Consider the following 17,266-nt stretch of genomic DNA (forward strand, 5'->3'; position numbering starts at 1 on the left):
GGCCTTACCAGGTCAAGCAAAAGTCCATCTCACTCAGCGTCCCATCTCTAAGAGTAGTCAAGCACTGATTTCTACAGAGGGATGTAAGTAGATGTGGTGTTATTCCCCTCGTGCTCTTCCAGGATCCAAATATTTTCAGCTGGGAACCTCTTGTCTGTCTTTGGATGTGCTCTGACAACTGGATGCTCTATGAACCTGGTGTTAAAAGCTTTTTCAAGGATCAAAGGTCCTTTCAGAATGTTTTTTTTAACCTCTAGCTATACATATCTTACCAAATTTTGGGACAAGAATTAAGTATTTTAATATTAAAAAAATATTTTAAAGTTTAGTTTAGCAATGTTTTCAACAAGGCTTAAACAGATCTATTAATGAAATTCTGTATTGAGCAATTACTTATTTGATGTGCACAAGGTCTCCTTTGTCTCTGTGACTTTCAAGCAGATAGCTATGGAAAACCAGATGACTCTTCCCACTTTGTTGAGTGGTTTGTTCAATTTTGCTGGAAAATTGTAACCTTTCAATGAGTGACTGTTACCCTCTCACAAGCACTTGCCAGGCATCTGAAAGTAGTTTTTAGCCATCTATACGCACTTCAGTATTATTCAGTGCGTAGAGTTTTTCCACTAACGTTGAAGGACATCTTTACATTCAAACAAGGTTTTCACTTGATGCCAGGACTGCTCATTTCTACCATTAATGTCTGTTGGGCTTTTAACATTTGGCTTTTGTTGATTAAACCCGTGCTTTTCCCAGCTATGTATTTATTATATGCTGAATTGGACATGACTGCAAGAGGAGGAAGGCTAAAGAAGTCAGATTGGTTAAGTGGTGTTAGGGTCTGTGTATGTCTAAGAATTTGCTATTATTTTTTTCCTCTACTTATTTTTTTTTTATGTTAGAAAAATCCTATTGAACAAAGGATGTCATATCACTGAGTGGAATGTAAGAACAACTTAGGTTTCCAGATCTCCATCTATCTGATTACGTGATATAAAAGCAAGAATAAAACCACATTAAAATGTGTGTTATACAAGGATACTCCTATTTCCTGTGATGAGTTTTTGATATCGTGTAAGAAAATGACATCTCTTATCTACAAAGGTATTTTCCCCTTATTTGATGTCAGAGGGAAGGAAACCCCCAACCTGTCCCCACTGAGGCATCCCACAGCGCCTATAATAATTCACACCGTCTTCTTGTGCCTTTTCCTATGTGAGAAAACTTTCCCTTCGATTGAATATTCAAGGTGTACATGGGTATATATAGGCAGCATGTGGTGTTAAAAAGGCATAAATCAAACGTAACTGTCCTGGAAGCAAAAATGCTGTTGCTCTGTCTCTTCCTAATGAGTTGCTGCTTCTCTGGCTCAACGGGCAGCGCAACAGAAGAATTTCAAGCAAAATTCAAGTCTCTAGTGGATGTAGCAAGCAAGGAGGTGGGTCTTTATCATTTCTTCTTCATTTTCTACAGTTCTTTTGCTGGAAGGAGAAAATCAAGTTTGGGCTAGTTTCCGCTTTAGTTTGCATGTCCTGTGTTTTGTTTGTTAAACTTGAGATGCTGAAGGCACTGCGTGTCAACCTCTCCTCAGCAGCTGGCACGGCAATTGTTTCCCCAAAGGAAGTTCAGAAATAGAAAACCTGATGAAGATGATATGTAGTTAGAGATGCTTAACAATGTGGCAGTCACTTAGAGGAGAAATACCTTTTTAACATCGTTTTCTTTTTTAAAATTTTAGATTTTAATTCCAGTACCTGCCCGGAAATTTCAGGTAAGACTTTTAAAGCTTCTTTACTACTGCTGTTGTTAACCGTTTGGAAAACGATGATGCTTTGTAGCAGATCTTGAGAGAAAGAGAGAGTTAGACTGCTAAAAAAGACCGAATCTCACCGAAAGGGAATACATGTGCTAGCGGTACATTCACGAGTGGCTCTATCAAATTGAGTGAAGTTCCTTGTATGCAAAATGTTATGAAAATAAATAACCAATTCTGAGACCAGGATCTCTGAGACTTGGCTATACTCCTACTGAAGGCAATCTCAGGATTAGTACTTCATACTGAGGCTGTTCTCAATGTTACTAGATGAGGCGCAGACCCTGAATGTGACCTGCTGTCATTTAGAGCAGAAAGTGGTGACTACAGTTAGTACTGGAAATGCTAAAACCTTCTTACCTCTCAGCAAACAGGCGAGTTGGGTGTTTTAAAGCACGATGGAGCTCGTCTCCGAAGGAAGCAATTTGCAGGCACGACAAGTTATCGCACAGCCCTGTTGATCAGTGGTTTGCAGCCTGTGGTCTGCAGATTTCTCAGGCTCTGTGAACTGAAAAGAGGTTCATGAAAAAATAACTAAGAGGCAGCCTGTTGTTGGGAGGCCTTATCTTTAGAGGGAAAAAAAAACCTTGTGTAGAGTTTGCAACTTTAAAGAAGGTGAAAAGCAGCACTCTATAGACGAAAGAGTACCAGGCTTCTGTCCTTCCACAGAGGGATGGCAGCTGTGAAAGGCAATTAGCAGATCTAATCTCCTCAGTGTGGTCTTGATCAAACTACAACACCAATAGATTTTTTTCCCCTTTATAATGATTTTTCTTAATGTCATATGCCTTTTTCTCTCCTGCTGTAGATTTTTATCAAATCCCAGAAAATATAGGAAAATACCCTTTCCCTAATGGTACAGAAATGGAGTAGGCAATAGGGAGTTTCTGTTTCTGCTGTGTGTGCAGTTAGTTATTAAATTTAATGAAAGATAAAATTTAACTGATTTGGCAGAATATAATCGTGCTGGTTTTTGATTTTTTAATTTTTTTTTAGTGCAACCATGTTCCCTGTCAACTTCAAAGAACCATAGAGGGGCTGAAACGTTACTTAAAGAATGATCAAATGAGAGCACACATTTCTCTGTTGGAGAAAAACATGGACAGCATAATATCAAGCTTAAATAGAGCACGTACAGTAAGTTTCTCATCAGTTATTTATAGTGATTAAACAGGTAAAATGTGACATTCCTGTATTTTGTTTTCAAAACACATGAAATTAAGCAACTCTGCATCCTTGTCAATTAAAATCAATAGCAAAATATGGATACCGTTGCTGTACGCTCTTAATTTCACACTGTTGAGCGTTATGGCTGCTGCTCAGCAATGGTTTTATAGAACATACTTACCTGAAATTCACAGAGTCTGGGTGGAAGTTACAGTTTTCTAAAAGATGCATCACCCTCAGACAAATCCTGGCCTTGTCATTGATCTCATGGCCAGGAGATCAATAAGAAAAAGCCCTAAGTCACATCTCAGCGAGGAAAGTCAGCCAGGAGGAAGTGTTCCTGATTCTCAAAAGTCTCCTCTCTGTTCACTCATGAGGATCTATCTTTCTTTCTGATTAATAATCGCCTTGAACAACCACCAACAGCTCCGCAGCAATATCATCTTTTTATTCTCTCCCTTATTATAGAATCATAGAATGGTTTGGATTGGAAAGGACCTTAAAGCTCATCCAGTTCCAACCCCCCTGCCATCAGCAGGGACACCTTCCACTAGACCAGGTTGCTCAAAGCCTCATCCAGCCTGGCCTTAAACACTTCCAGGGAGGAGCAGCCACAACTTCCTTGGGCAACTTTATTATCACTATTACCTGTTGTTGTTGTTGTTGTTGTTGTTGTTATTATTATTATTATTATTATTATTCTAGCAACCTGAGAAAGACTGTTCCCGTCAGATGAAGGAGGTGTCCCTGCAGAGAGCCCTGACGTTCTACAAGAGGTTCTTTCAGAACCTGCATGAGATGTGCTAGAAGCCCTGCTGATGGGTGCTGCAACCCAACGAGTTGGAGGATTCTTTTACCCAACACTAGAGCCGGTTCTGGCAGAATACTGCAGAGCTCCCACAGAGAGACAGCACAACATCATTACCGTGGATCTTTTATATCTGTATTATCAGATATTTATGTCTTATTGCAGGTATTAAACATATTTATTTAATTTATAGAGACCTTTTATATTTGTACAGTCCTAATGTTCAAAGTGATAATGAATAAAAGAACTTAAAACTATTAATTCTGTTGTGGGTTTCCTGCATGATAATGATTAGAGTATATGTCAAGGCTTGAATAGAACTGTGTGAGTGAAATTTTAAAAATACAGATTAGGAGGCAGATCCATTAATGTGCTCTCCTTAAGACATTCACAAAATTGGCAGAATCTTTATTTTCTGAAGGCAGGAGAAAAAAGGAAAAGTCTATCTTTTAAAAATGTACATGATAAAGTTTGAAATCAGCTCATTTTCCTGAAATTCTACAACACAATTACAGTGCAGCGTGCCCGCAGGCTACGCATTCTGTAGTTATTTAACATATTTATTGTGAGCAGATCTTATTTCTTTTAATATTACTCCAAATTTATTTTCAACCCATGTTATTTTCAAACTTTGGAGGAAAGAGGGAGGAATTTGTGTTTGTCAGCTCAGTGCCAGTGCCAAAATGAGACCTCGAGCAGATTTCTCAGGTTATTGCCATAGAAATATGGTAACAGTGATTGTAACCACAGAGACAAGGGTGGCAGCAAAGGATGTCTAATTTAGGCTGGATTTGGTTTTTTCCTCAGGATTACCTTAAGCTATTTATTTCATGAAGTGAAGAATATATTTGTGAGTTACTTTTCCTAAAATATATTCAATTTTTCTAGAATCTGAAGTGTCAGAGGAAAATGCCACTTTTGCTAACGTACAGAAGAGTGCATTGGTGTCCAAATGAAATGTGGTGGATTCACCCAGCTGGTTTTTGGGGCATGAAGTAGTTTGAGGACCTGGCCAGTTGGGTGTTGTGTAGGATTTAAGTCAAAGGTACTTGGCATAGATGTATTTTTGGGAAGTCATAGACCCTCACCAATGAAATAAACCACAGAAATAAGGAATAAGTGAATAAACCACATGAATAAGTAGCATAATGACGTCCAAGGAACCAGGAGGTTTGTGAAGGTCATAACAGACAAACAAGATGCAAGAAGTAAAGAGATGAAAGAGTGCACAGCAAAGTGATTCCCGTCTTGGTGACTGAGAAAAACCAGACACTGTTATTAGCAAAGTGACAGTGGCTAATCTATCAAATTGTGAAACTAATAAATCTTAGAGCAAATAAATACAGGGGTAAAGAGGAAACGCAAAGGACACTGTCCCACCAGACAATGCCTGTGCCCTTAGTCACGGTCAGCAGTTTAGCAAGAGCAAAATGTGGAGTTTTGAAAGAAGCAAAGATGAGGAGGCACCTCTCTAAACAGTGACGCAGCTCCGAAGGAAACGACAGCACATGCTTTGGAGATGCAATAAGGCAGGAAACCTGCCCCACACGGAGGAGGTATGAGGTACTTGAAGGACCAGCTTTCCCAATTCACTGTAAACAATGCACAGCTGCTAAAATTGATGCAGCAGTTTTTTTGCTTTTATTTTATGATTCATCCCAGTTTTCGGCATAAAACTGAAAAATAGCCGCAAAGTTGGCATTTTACCACAATGTTTGCAGAAATGATAGAATCTTGATCAAAACTTGATCTTGATCTTACATCAAGAGAAGTGTGGGCAGCAGGTCGAGGGAGGTGATTCTCCACCTCTACTCCGCTCTCGTAAGGCCCCACCTGGAGTGCTGTGTCCAGTTCTGGAGCCCCCATCACAAGAGAGACCTGGAGCAGCTAAAACAAGTCCACCAGGATGATCTGAAGGCTGGAGCAGCTCTGCTGTGAGGACAGGTTGAGAGAGTTGGGGCTGTTCAGCCTGGAGAAGGGAAGGCTCCTGGGAGATCTTATAGTGGCCTCCCAGTACCTGAAGGGGCTACAAGAAACCTGGGGAAGGACTTTTCATAAGGACAGTTAATGACAGAACAAGGGGAAATGGGTTTAAACTGAAAGAGGGGAGGTTTAGATTAGATATTAGGAAGAAATTATTCACTGTGAGGGTGGTCAGACAGTGTCCCAGGTTGGCCAGAGAAGCTGTGGCTGCTCCTCCCTGGAAGTGTTGAAGGCCAGGCTGGATGAGGCTTTGAGCAACCTGGTCTAGTGGAAGGTGTCCCTGCTGATGGCAGGGGGGTTGGGACTGGATGAGCTTTAAGGTCCCTCCCAACCCAAACCATTCCATGATTCTATGAAAAAGAAAAAAACCCCTTTCACCCAGCCATTGCTGAGTGACTGTAACGTTACTATCAGTGATGCTAAACCCTCACTTTTCCTTCCAGAGCACGTGAAAACAAAAACACAGTAAAAGGTTCAGCTACAACATCATGTACCTGCCCGTGGGGATGGCATCACTCACCTGTGCCAGGCTAAACCTCACGAGGTGAACTCAGCCAAATGCTCCTGGATGCTTAAAAAACCACACTGGAGCATAATTAACTAATTAAGCAGAAGAGATCTCTAATTACAGCATATTTTAATGCAACCATGTGTAAGCTCAGCTGATACCTACAAGCTTATTCTTACAATATTCCTTTGTGGTGGGTCCATCCACACAGGGCAGAGCACAGGGAAATCCCTTTTCTTTCCATTTCACTCTTCTGGAAGCATTTTATTTCCTGCATCAGTAGAGGTTATTAGAGTTTGGAGCACCTGCCATTCTCATTTCACGCTCTCTGCTCTTCAGGAATACTAATTCCAGGATTATAAAACAATTTAGAGTCCTCAGGAGCATTTTAACATCCCCTGAGTGAGAGAAATTGATTTTTGGTGTGCTGCCAATGCAGTGCATCATCCATTTGCCATCGAGCAACCTACTGAAAAGTCATTTCAGAAGAGAAAGGAAAGCTGCTGCTTCAAACCAGAGTCACCAAGACACACGAATGAGGTTTTCAGGAGTCCTGGGAGGGAAGGGTTGCACTTGCCAGGGCAGAGGAAGTTATGAAGCTGGCTGGGCAAACTTTAAAATTCCCATTCAGCTTACAAAATGCTGTTCATTCCAGTGAAGAGGAAAAGCCTTAAGACCTTAAAAGAAATAAAAATCAAACTTGGGCAAAGAGAGTGCAGAGAACACCCCACACCACAGGAGACTTCTGCAGAGCATCATGTGTGGGGTGGGAACTGAAACCCAGCGTGGTGCTTCCACAATAAAATCAGAAAACAAAGAAACAAAAGAACTAGAGACAGCTCTACTGGATTGTTTAAGCTGAAAGAACTGTGATCACAGGTTTCTGGGCTCCTACTAGTCTCATTTTCTGGCTGGGGAAGCCAAAGGATTTTAGAAGCCAGAAGAGATGTTAAAGCTGCCAGGAGGAATTGCTGAGATGCAGGGAGGTGAGCATCCCACCCTGCTCCTCTGCCTCGTCACTTCAGGGAGTTACAGGACAACAGTTTAGATTATTCTATTTAAACATTCTTGGTACTGTTCCCACTGACATTTCCTCTGATGCTGAAAAGCTTTCCAGTTCTGCTGGGGCTGGCCAGTGCTCACACCTTTGCTCCAGACAAGCTGAGAGTGAGCAGCAGATGACATCTGCATCTCCGTTAGTTTTGGCTGAGTCCTGAGCAACAGCTGGCTCCTCTGGTTCACCTTCCTTTCCCCAGCTCTTCTTTTCTCTTCTCTTCTCTTCTCTTCTCTTCTCTTCTCTTCTCTTCTCTTCTCTTCTCTTCTCTTCTCTTCTCTTCTCTTCTCTTCTCTTCTCTTCTCTTCCCTTCTCTTCCCTTCTCTTCCCTTCTCTTCCCTTCCCTTCCCTTCCCTTCCCTTCCCTTCCCTTCTCTTCTCTTCTCTTCTCTTCTCTTCTCTTCTCTTCTCTTCTCTTCTCTTCTCTTCTCGAAGTGTCCCACATTGTGCAACAGCTCAGTTAAGCTGAGCTTAAGGTGGCATCTGACAGAGTCCCACTGGTGACAGTGGCTGGTGCGGGGTGGGAATGGTGCTGCTCTCCTCACCTGCCTGAGCAGCTTCTGCCCTGACTTGCCTTTGAGAAGCAGCAATACTGGGCTACAAATAAAGAAGTCAAGGTCACCTGGCCAAGGTTTTCTCTTTTCTTCCAGGTGTCTTTAACACCACTGAGGAACCCGGCAAAACCAGGCGTTTCCTGTTATGGGTCACTTTGTGTGGAAAAAGGGAAAATCAGGGAAAATCAAAGCCTTGATTAGTCCTTGCATTTAAAATAATTTCTGCTTTTGTGGTGTATTTGGTAACACCTACTTAATCAATTACGTATATTAAATAATTAGTACATAGTTAATAAACATTACCTACTAAGCTAACACTGTAAAAACCAGTCAGAGCATCGCTCCCAGTGTCCCCCTGACCCAGCCCACCTCTGTGCCACAGGCTCCCACCTCCCCAGGCTGAGTTAAAACCTTTCTCCCCTGAAAAGATCTGGTCAGCTATTGCACATGTCGTTTCCAGAAAGCAGCGACTCCCACGGCCCGTCACGGAGCTGTAAACAGCATTCCTCCTAACAGCTCGTTTCCAAAGAAAAGATTTTCCTTTATATAACTCATGACCAATCTTTACATAATTTCTCAATTTCCCTGGCTTGGGACCGGCCTTTGAACAAGCACCAGAGCAGCTGTTGTGACAGAGGAGCTGCAGGAACAGCCCCCTGGAGCAGTGCTGCTTCGGGATGCTCTTCTAGCAAGAACAAAGTCCAAGGTTTGAGCTTTTCCTCTCCATTGCATGAAGCAGGATTTCTGCTCAGAGCATCCCAGCTGGGTTTGCACATCCCTACCCACCTCACTTACCCAGCCACCCCACCGAGGCAACAAACACCTATGGATTGGTTCCCTAAATACCTTGATGATGACTCAAAGCTCCCTGCTAGCAACTGCTTCTTGCACTTCCCTGGCTTTTCTCTTTCGCTGTCTGCTAGAGGTGAGAGTAGAACTCAAGATCTCTACAACCTCAGGAGATGGGGCAGTTTGGGGTCAGAAAACTTGCCAGGATAAGAGAAAACTCCATTTCAGCTGAACTGCTTCAAACTAAGCCCCCAGCAGAAAGTATTGAAACATTTCTGCAGGTGAGTAACAGCCTATTCCTACTCTAATAGAAAGGAGAGCAGGTGGCTGGAGCTCTCCTTGGGTGGATCCAGCTCAGGAGAAGACAAACCCTGTGGTTCTGAGCAGCTCTGCTTTCCCAGAGCAAAGAGAAAGGGCTGGTCAGGAGGGTTTCCCCCAAACCACGGCTGCAGATTTTTATGTGGTCAAATAGGTGACACTGGCTGCAGCTGAAATCCCTACGGGGCCACAGAGCATCTGCTCAGGTGGGACATCACAGCCACGTCAGCAGTGCCCCGGAAGCACTTGAACAAATGAGACACAACGTTTACCAGCGAGGTGAACTGTTGAAATGTAGTTTCCATGTGCAAGGTTGGCTTAGTCAAAAGCTGCCCCTTCATTCAAGAGGATTTAAAGAACAAGATACGGTCTCCAAAGCCCCATGATCTCCTCATACATCTAGCCTGCCCTTTCAGATAAGGGAGGAAAAGGACACAACGCAGAGTCTGTCACAAATGTCACTCTGTCCTAAGGCTCCGTTTACCCCCACACATTCATCCCATTTACCACCGAAACACCCACACACCAGTTTGTGGTGCATCCCCTCAACAGCTCCTGTGGGCTGCACACCCCGGCCTGCAGCACTGGGGCACTAGAGGACACCCCTTGGACCCCTTTGGACCCCCCTTGGACACCCCTCGGACCCCTTTGAACCTCCCTTGGACACCTCTCAGATCCCCCTCAGACCCTCCTTGGACACCCCTTGGCCCCCTCTTGCTCCTGACACCCCGGGACAGGAGAGAAGGGGTGAGATTGTAGAGAGGTCCCCACCAAAAGCACCCCCAGCATTACCTGCACCCTACCCCATCCTCCACCTTTCCTGGGACCTGCCCTGGCCAAGGACCGCAGCCGTTCGAGCAGCCCTTGCCATCTTCAGGGGAAAGATGGTCTAGGAGATGAAATCCATTCCCTGATTTTCAGAAATGTCTATTTTCTTGGGTCACACAGGCTCGAGGAGCACAAGCTGCTGCACCATCTCCACGCTGCATCACGTAAAGGTGAAGAAACCTTATCTGAGCATCGTAACTTTGTCCTTATCTAGATGAAGGAGCAAAACCAGCTACTGCAAAGAGTTGCAGCTTCCAGCTAGTGATGGCAGCAAAACGATACGAAAGTGACAGTAGCACACCAGAGTTTGCTGGTTCCTGTGTGCTGCTTTAGGTCCTCCTCCCCGGGCACTGCTGTGTTTCAAGCTGCCATGGTCTCTGCAGGGTCTTGGTGGCATTGCCACAGCACAAGGGGATCAATCCTGTGCTGGGGACCAGGCAGCAAGTGCTGAGCAGCTCCTGCCCAGGGGCTGGCACTGCAGCTGAGCCACAAGCAAGCTCAGAAAAGCTCATGCTTAAGCAAACTGAGTTTAGTCTTGCCCGTTATGGGCCTGGTGAGCACATTGTGATGGCAGACTTACGGCAGACTTACGGCAGACTTACTCAACACTTACACAGCGTTTGCAGAGTCCATCAAGCCCGTGAACACAGACACCCACCCCCGGGAACGGCCGCTGCCAGATGCCCTGGGGATGATCCCAGCTGCCAGCTCCGGCATCAGCACCGTGCCCAGCTTTGAGGACAGCTCTTCCCACCCGTGGGGCATCTTCTGATTCTGTTTTCAATAATCACAGAATCCCAGAATGGCCTGGATTGGAAAAGCCCTTTAAGATCATGGAGTCCAACCATGAACCCAACACTGACCAGTCCCCGACTAACCCATGTCCCTCAGCACTGTGTCTACACGACTCTTCAATCCCTCCAGGGATGGGGACTCCACCACTGCCCTGGGCAACCCCTTCCAATGCCTCAGAACCCTTGCAGCAAAGAAATTCTTACTCACATCCCATCTCACCTGCCCTGGGCACAACTGGAGGCCATTTCCTCTTGTCCTGTCCCTTGTTCCTTGGTTGAACAGACCCACCCCCACCTCTCTCCACCCTCCTCCAAGGGACTTGGACAGAGTGATAACACAAACACTGCTTGTCACACCCTGACTCCTGCTGGAATATCTATTTATTAGTATCAGAATTAATGAATTCACTAATTATTTACATTAATTATTCACTTCCATACTCCTGATGGCTCCGAATTCAAATTGGGTCACCAGTTTGGATTTCTACTCACTGTCTTTTTCTCCAGCCTCCAAAGTTCCTTCAGAAATATTTTCTTATTCTTTTTCTTACTCTTATTCTTTTCTCATTCCTCTCCCTATTCTTATTCCTATTCCTATTTTTACCAATTCCATCAGAGTTTGTGGTGCAAAGCCACAGATCAGACAAATCCTAGAGCTCCAGGGATCAAAGGTGTACAGGACCGAGAAGGTCAGGACCTGTTGCTTACGTTGCCATGTTTTGTTCTTACATCATCCTTCAGCTTCTTAATCCTGCACTCACGTGTGAAAAAAAAAACCCAAATTATTTGAATAATAATGAATATGAGGCTGGAAGATGGGAGTAGAGTTTGTGTAGGGACACCAAGCCAGCTTAGGGAGAGAAACTACATGAGTAGTACTGGCACCTTGAGCAGAAGAGGGGGAAAAGAAAGGAAAAGAAGAAAAAAAAAGGAAAATTAAACCCCCTTGCACTGCAAAGTCTAACGATCTTGGAGGATGCCACAAGAAGCCAGAGTGGCTGTACAGTGGTGAAGAACCAATCTTGCTCCTTTGGGAGTTTGCCAAAGCTCTGCTGAATGACCAGCTCCTGCTACTGATATTTGCAATAAAAACCTGCTATCTTTCTTGGGAACTGGGAATTATCTCCTGAATACACACACACAGAATTGCCAAAGGGGAAATAAAATAAATTCTCCAGCTCATAGAAGGTTCTGGGGCAGTGATAGTGTTCTGCAGAAGTGGTCAAAAATTCCAAATGCAAGAGAGGAAGGAAAAGGAAAGGCCAGAGACACGAAATCTGTTGGCAGTGGTGCTGGCCAGGAACAGAAGTGGAGACAGATGTTCTCTGCGATGAACAGCCCCAGCATGGGGAGAGCTGAGGTGGGGGGACCATGGTGGCAGCAGGCAGATCCGTGGGTGATCCCTCACAGCAGCCATGGGAACTGCTGTGGTAAGAGATGGACCAACCATGGGCCAAGGAAAAGGTGAAAAAGAGAGATTTCCCAACCAACCCTGGGGTCCCACAGCAATTCAAATGGAGTTGGAGCTCTTCAGTGGTGGGGTCAAACCTCAGCTGGGCTGGCAGGTACCACCTGGGCACCAGCCAAAGGTGGCTTTGCCCAAAAAATCATGGTTTGTAAGAGACCAAAAGAAACAAGCTGTGTAACACCAAAAACACCACAGATCAGGAACAGGGGTTCATATTTTCAGCTGCAGGACTCACAAATCCATCCTGAGGGCAACTGGTAGCACCAGGCAGCTTCTCTGCCGAGCTCCCAGTGATGCACTGATGCAGAGTCTGTGTTCCGCAGGGATATGGTCCTTGGAGCTACATGGTGAAAAAACTCTATGGATAAGCACAAGGTATGAAAAAACCCCTGTTCCTGTTAGAGATGTTAAACTGGGCAGCAATCAGCCCGCAGGTTGGCTTGAGCTAAATTTTTGACTTCAAAGTATGGAGATATTGAGGTGCTTACTCACAACTGCTGCAGCGTTGGGCTCTGGGTCACCCCACCATGCAGCGTGGAGCTGACAGATCTGTTCCTGCCCAGCAGCTCTGGGTCTGGGACACGTGAACCCGCACACAGAAAGTGAGGAGTGATGGTAGTTTTCAAAAAATGACACCTTTTTAAAAAAAAAAATAAATAAAAAAGAACTTTTGCCACCTTCCAGGAAAGAGAGGAAGACAAGTCACTGAGTTGTCTGATTTGGCCAGATAACAAGTCATAACGCTTGAATTAATGAATTAAGACCTTAGACAGGACCCTCACAAAGCTGGCGGGTTTCCCCCTGGCTGGTTCCTGGCAGCGAGTGGGACAGTGAGGGCACAGAATGAAACCCCCAGCCCCAGCTCTGCCCACCAGCTCCGGGTGAACACGCTCCCAGCATCCCGCATCCTTCCTTCCCCACCCGAAGGAGCTGCCCCTCTGCGCCCATCCCCACGCCACCCGCTCGCCCTCTCCAGCTCACGCAGCTTCTCCTGCCATAAATAAATGAATCCTTACAGAATACCTGCATTTTAACAAAACTTCTCCACCAGTATTGCACAAACGCTGTCGCGTTCCCTTTCCAGGCAGAGATCCACATATTTCCCGTGGGAGTTGGGTTTGTTTTATTTTTTCCCACTTACATCACACTCTTTTTCCTATTGCCTATCAGAAGATCACACGCCGTTATCAGAGAAACCCCAATTTCTAGAGAAGTGCCGTGGAGATGGCAACTGCTCGATGATGCTTTGGGTCATTCTATGTTTTACTGACTTGCAAATGGAAAGGCCACATCCTTGTATCTCTGTTACCTACTTCTGTGGAAATGCTGATTGGGTAAGGAGTGTGCCACAAGGTTAAACACCAAATTTACTGGAACCTTTCTCTTCCAGAAAGTCTCAACAAACGACCTTTATTTTTTTTTATGTGTCCTATCAGTTTCAAAAATCAACCTAAACTGTTATTTCCTTGCAGAGAGACTATAAAATGAGGACCGGTCCAGAAGCACTTACCGGTTCTCTGAGCACCTCGGAAGGATGAAGACCCATCTGTACCTTCTCCTGCTGGCTGCAGGCATCTCTGCTGCTCCCCAGATGAGCAGCTTGGCTGAATTACTGACCTTACTGCAGCGAATGCACGGCTCCATGGCAAAGGATGTTCAGGTGACTTCAATTTCCACTCTATTAACCTAAAATTGGATATACTGAACTCTCCTTTTCTTGAATATTTAACTTTTTGGAAAGTCAAACCATCTATTTATGTGACATTTCATTTTTATTACTGTTAATGGAGATGATATTTGAAAGGCTTAATTAATATCTTTTTTTTTTTTCAGAATCTGAGGATTGAAACTCCAGACAATATAGATGTAAGTAAAACTCCCTTTTTAAAAAAAAAAATAAAGTTAACTTTTAAATAAATTTAGTCATTGGAAATTGAGATAGTTTTAAAATTGTTATCTCCTAAAATACTCTATTTGTATTGAAGAAGAATGACTTTAAATGTAGCTAATATAAGATGTTGTTAAAGATATTAACTGTTATTGGAAGATATAGGATGTTATTAAAAACAATCGAAAGTTGAGTCAAAGAAAAAGATGCTGTGATATAAAAATAGCCAAGAACAGCAAATATTCCTGTTTGATGGTTTTGTAAATCTCCTGCAGAACATGGACAAGGGACAGAGTGATTTTCTGAATTCTGATTTTCTAACAGAAGTGAGGAAGGGAAGAACACACTCGTGCACATCTCCTGCTTGTTCATCTGTACAAATACATCTTTTTGGTTGTCTAGTCTACTTTTAGAAATGGCTTTTTCTACCTTTACCATCAGGAAGGGGATTCACTAGTTGCATTGGCACACCTTGTCTGGAGGAGGGTGTTAATGCCCCGAGAAGAAGACACCAACTACCCTGTGTCCATGACTGAGCCTGTCTTAGAGATCAAATCCTCCTTTATGCATTTGCCATCTCTGCATCTCCAATAAATCTCTCCTATTCCCTCTCAATATAAAAAGCTCCTTTTCCTTCTAACTTTCAACAACTTCCTCTGATGCAGACGCTGCTCATGAGGCTTTTTTTCTTTCCTTGCTGTGCATCAGCTGGAAGCTTGGTTTCAACACGAGATCCCAGCCCAGCCCAGAGCTCTTTGGATAATCCCACAGCCAGACGGCTATTCCTGGGAATGCAAACTGAGTCATTCATGTATGGAAGGAGCAGAATAATTCACATTTGTGCTGTAAGATGGTTACAGGAGGGTGGAGGTTTTTTTGGTGGCAAATCCAGCCCATTCCTTGTAAAATAAGTGTGGAGTTCCCAGCTCTGTCTGGATCCTGTCTGGAGCAGTTCTCTCCCCAGGCTGGGGCTTGGGCTGGGCTTAACTCTGAGGTTTTAATGATGAGACCAGACCCAGAACCAGCGGTGCCAAACGCCAGCAGCTCGCTCGTCCCTTTCCCTGCCGAGGTTCCTGGCGGTGCCACCGCAGCCCATCGCACCAGTGCCCGGCTCTTCTCCAGGGAGAAGAGCTGCTTCGCTCTCACCTGTGCTTCAGGCAAAGACATGACAGAGCATTTCCCAGTGTCTCTGTATTTGTTCTCCGTCCGTGGCAGAAGGATGCAGCTTCCCAAGCAAAGTTGTGGGAAAAATGATCTTCCTCATCATTCAGCGTCCAGGAATGACTAACAGACGATCCCGCGTTGGTCAAGGACGTCATGAGCACGATGCTGGTGTTCAGCAGCTGTCTGCATCTTCTCCAGCCTTCGCTGATTAGTTTTTTCTTCGTTTTTCACCACTTTTTTTCTCCCCTTACACTTCAATCTGTTCCTGCTGCTGACGGTCATGTCCTCTCCTTTCCTTCTCCGTCAGTTTAACTGGTCTCTTCCAAAACAACCCCGCACTGGCAAGTGCAACCATCATCACTCTGCTTTGCTTCCATCCTGCGTCCCTTCCAGTCCTTCTGGCTGCCCTGTCTGGATCATAAGGTCTTGGAGACAAATGCCAGGTACCACTTTCTAGCAGAGGACCAGCGTGTCCTCTCCCCTCCTTGGGACAGAAAGAGGCAAACAGGGCTGTGAGCTGAGAGTGGGACCATCCTGGCAAGCAGTCAGCAGCTGTCGCAGAGGTTAATGTCTGGAGTATTTTCAAATTCATTGATTTTTTTTTTTCCTCGGGTGTTCAGGCAGCTCCAGTTTCTGGGCCAGAAAACATCTCACATCCAAACCAAAGACATAAACCAGAATGGTCTGCTGACACGAGCAGATGTAAGAAATCAAACTGTTCTTCAGATGGCTGCAGAAGAGAGAGGACTAAGCTTTTAGCTCATTATAAGCTTCATCTGGATGTTACAAACCATACTCTAGCAGAAATGACCATCAGCCTGGTTTCTGTCTGTGGAATAAATAAATGTGCACACCAGTGAAGCATGTTTGCCTCAAACACGAGCCATAGAGCCAGTAACAATTCCTTTGCCACCCAGGCAGCTGGATTCAACTCAAGATGATTTGTAATAAACTTGTAGTTCATGGTTACAAATTCTTGTATCTCAGTTTTGCTGTTTCTTCCGTCTTAGGATGTGAATTGTGTCAGCACAATCTTTGAAGGAATGGAACTGCTGAAAACTAATCCAGCCATGAAAAAATTCAGCAGTGTTTTCCAGAAATTTGAAAGACTGAAGCAATCGCTCGCACCAAACCTGGCAAAAGAGGTAGGAGTGTTCTTCGTGTCTATCAGAGATCATGCAGCAGAGATGTAATAAAATATGATCCATAATTAATAATTAAGACCTTAGGTGTACAGGAGAGAGAATAATTTTTGTACTTGCTTGTGTTGAGCCCATGGAAGAAGAAATCCTGGCATTATTTCATGTTTTTACCCTTCCCTTGCTCTAGTCTTCCGCTTGACCTGTCTCTAAAAAAACGATTCATATGTGTGATCAGCATGTTTAAAGTTTAAGGAAAAAATCATATCATTTATCAAACGATTTCAAGATGAAAAAGCTCCGTGTAATGGTTAAATATTAAGAAATTTCATTTTCTTGATTAATTTTTCAGGGGAACTGTGATACAGAAAGAAGGAATGCAACAGTGTTCATAGAGAAGCTGATGACATTCATCCGAAAAGCATTAAAAAACGCAAGAGCGTAGATTTATAGGTCCTGGAATGGCTGTAAACTTAAACAAGTCGAATGTTTATTTGTTTTAAAAGCACTCCTCTTTTGTGTTAAAATCTGTCAGGGCACATCTTCAGTTTCAGTGGTGCTGTACTGGTTCACGTTGGGCATGTAATCTCCGAAAGTACCGATGGCAAAACATCATTCGGAGTTCTAGATGAAAATGTAAATGCTTGATAAAGCAAAAAGCGCAGGGTGTTACGGAAGGACTTGACTAGGCATAAAACTGCTTGAATTTCTCATGAAAAGGTCAAGTTGATTTCTGAACAGTCATAGTGAGAGTGAACATAGATGGATCGGAGCAAAAGCAGCTGGTGTGCACCAGGCGCGTTATCTAACCATTGCCTAACCCCGTGGGTTTCACACGCTGCGCCAGAAATACCCACCGAGATACCGAGATGTGATGTAAATGTGTTTCCTTCATCTTTCTTGAAGCCCAGGGTGGGCCTGGCCAAGGGGACGGGATGCACTCTAACAATATGGGTTGGGATCTGTAACTTGTCAGGTTTAAAGTCAAATTCCTG

The 17,266-nt window shown here is 44.2% G+C and overlaps 1 protein-coding gene across 1 annotated transcript; it reads left to right on the forward strand.

The window, feature by feature from the left end:
• Window positions 1-13,614: 13,614 nt before the first annotated feature.
• On the forward strand, window positions 13,615-16,716 carry LOC104527897 (interleukin-5). The gene is made up of 4 exons (XM_010171733.1): window positions 13,615-13,740; window positions 13,914-13,946; window positions 16,143-16,277; window positions 16,624-16,716. The coding sequence occupies exons 1-4, from the start codon at window positions 13,615-13,617 to the stop codon at window positions 16,714-16,716; spliced, it is 387 nt and encodes a 128-aa protein (XP_010170035.1).
• Window positions 16,717-17,266: the final 550 nt, after the last annotated feature.

Source organism: Antrostomus carolinensis, unplaced genomic scaffold, assembly GCF_000700745.2.
Source record: "Antrostomus carolinensis isolate BGI_N321 unplaced genomic scaffold, ASM70074v2 scaffold19267, whole genome shotgun sequence".
Classification (NCBI taxonomy): Eukaryota; Metazoa; Chordata; class Aves; order Caprimulgiformes; family Caprimulgidae; genus Antrostomus; species Antrostomus carolinensis.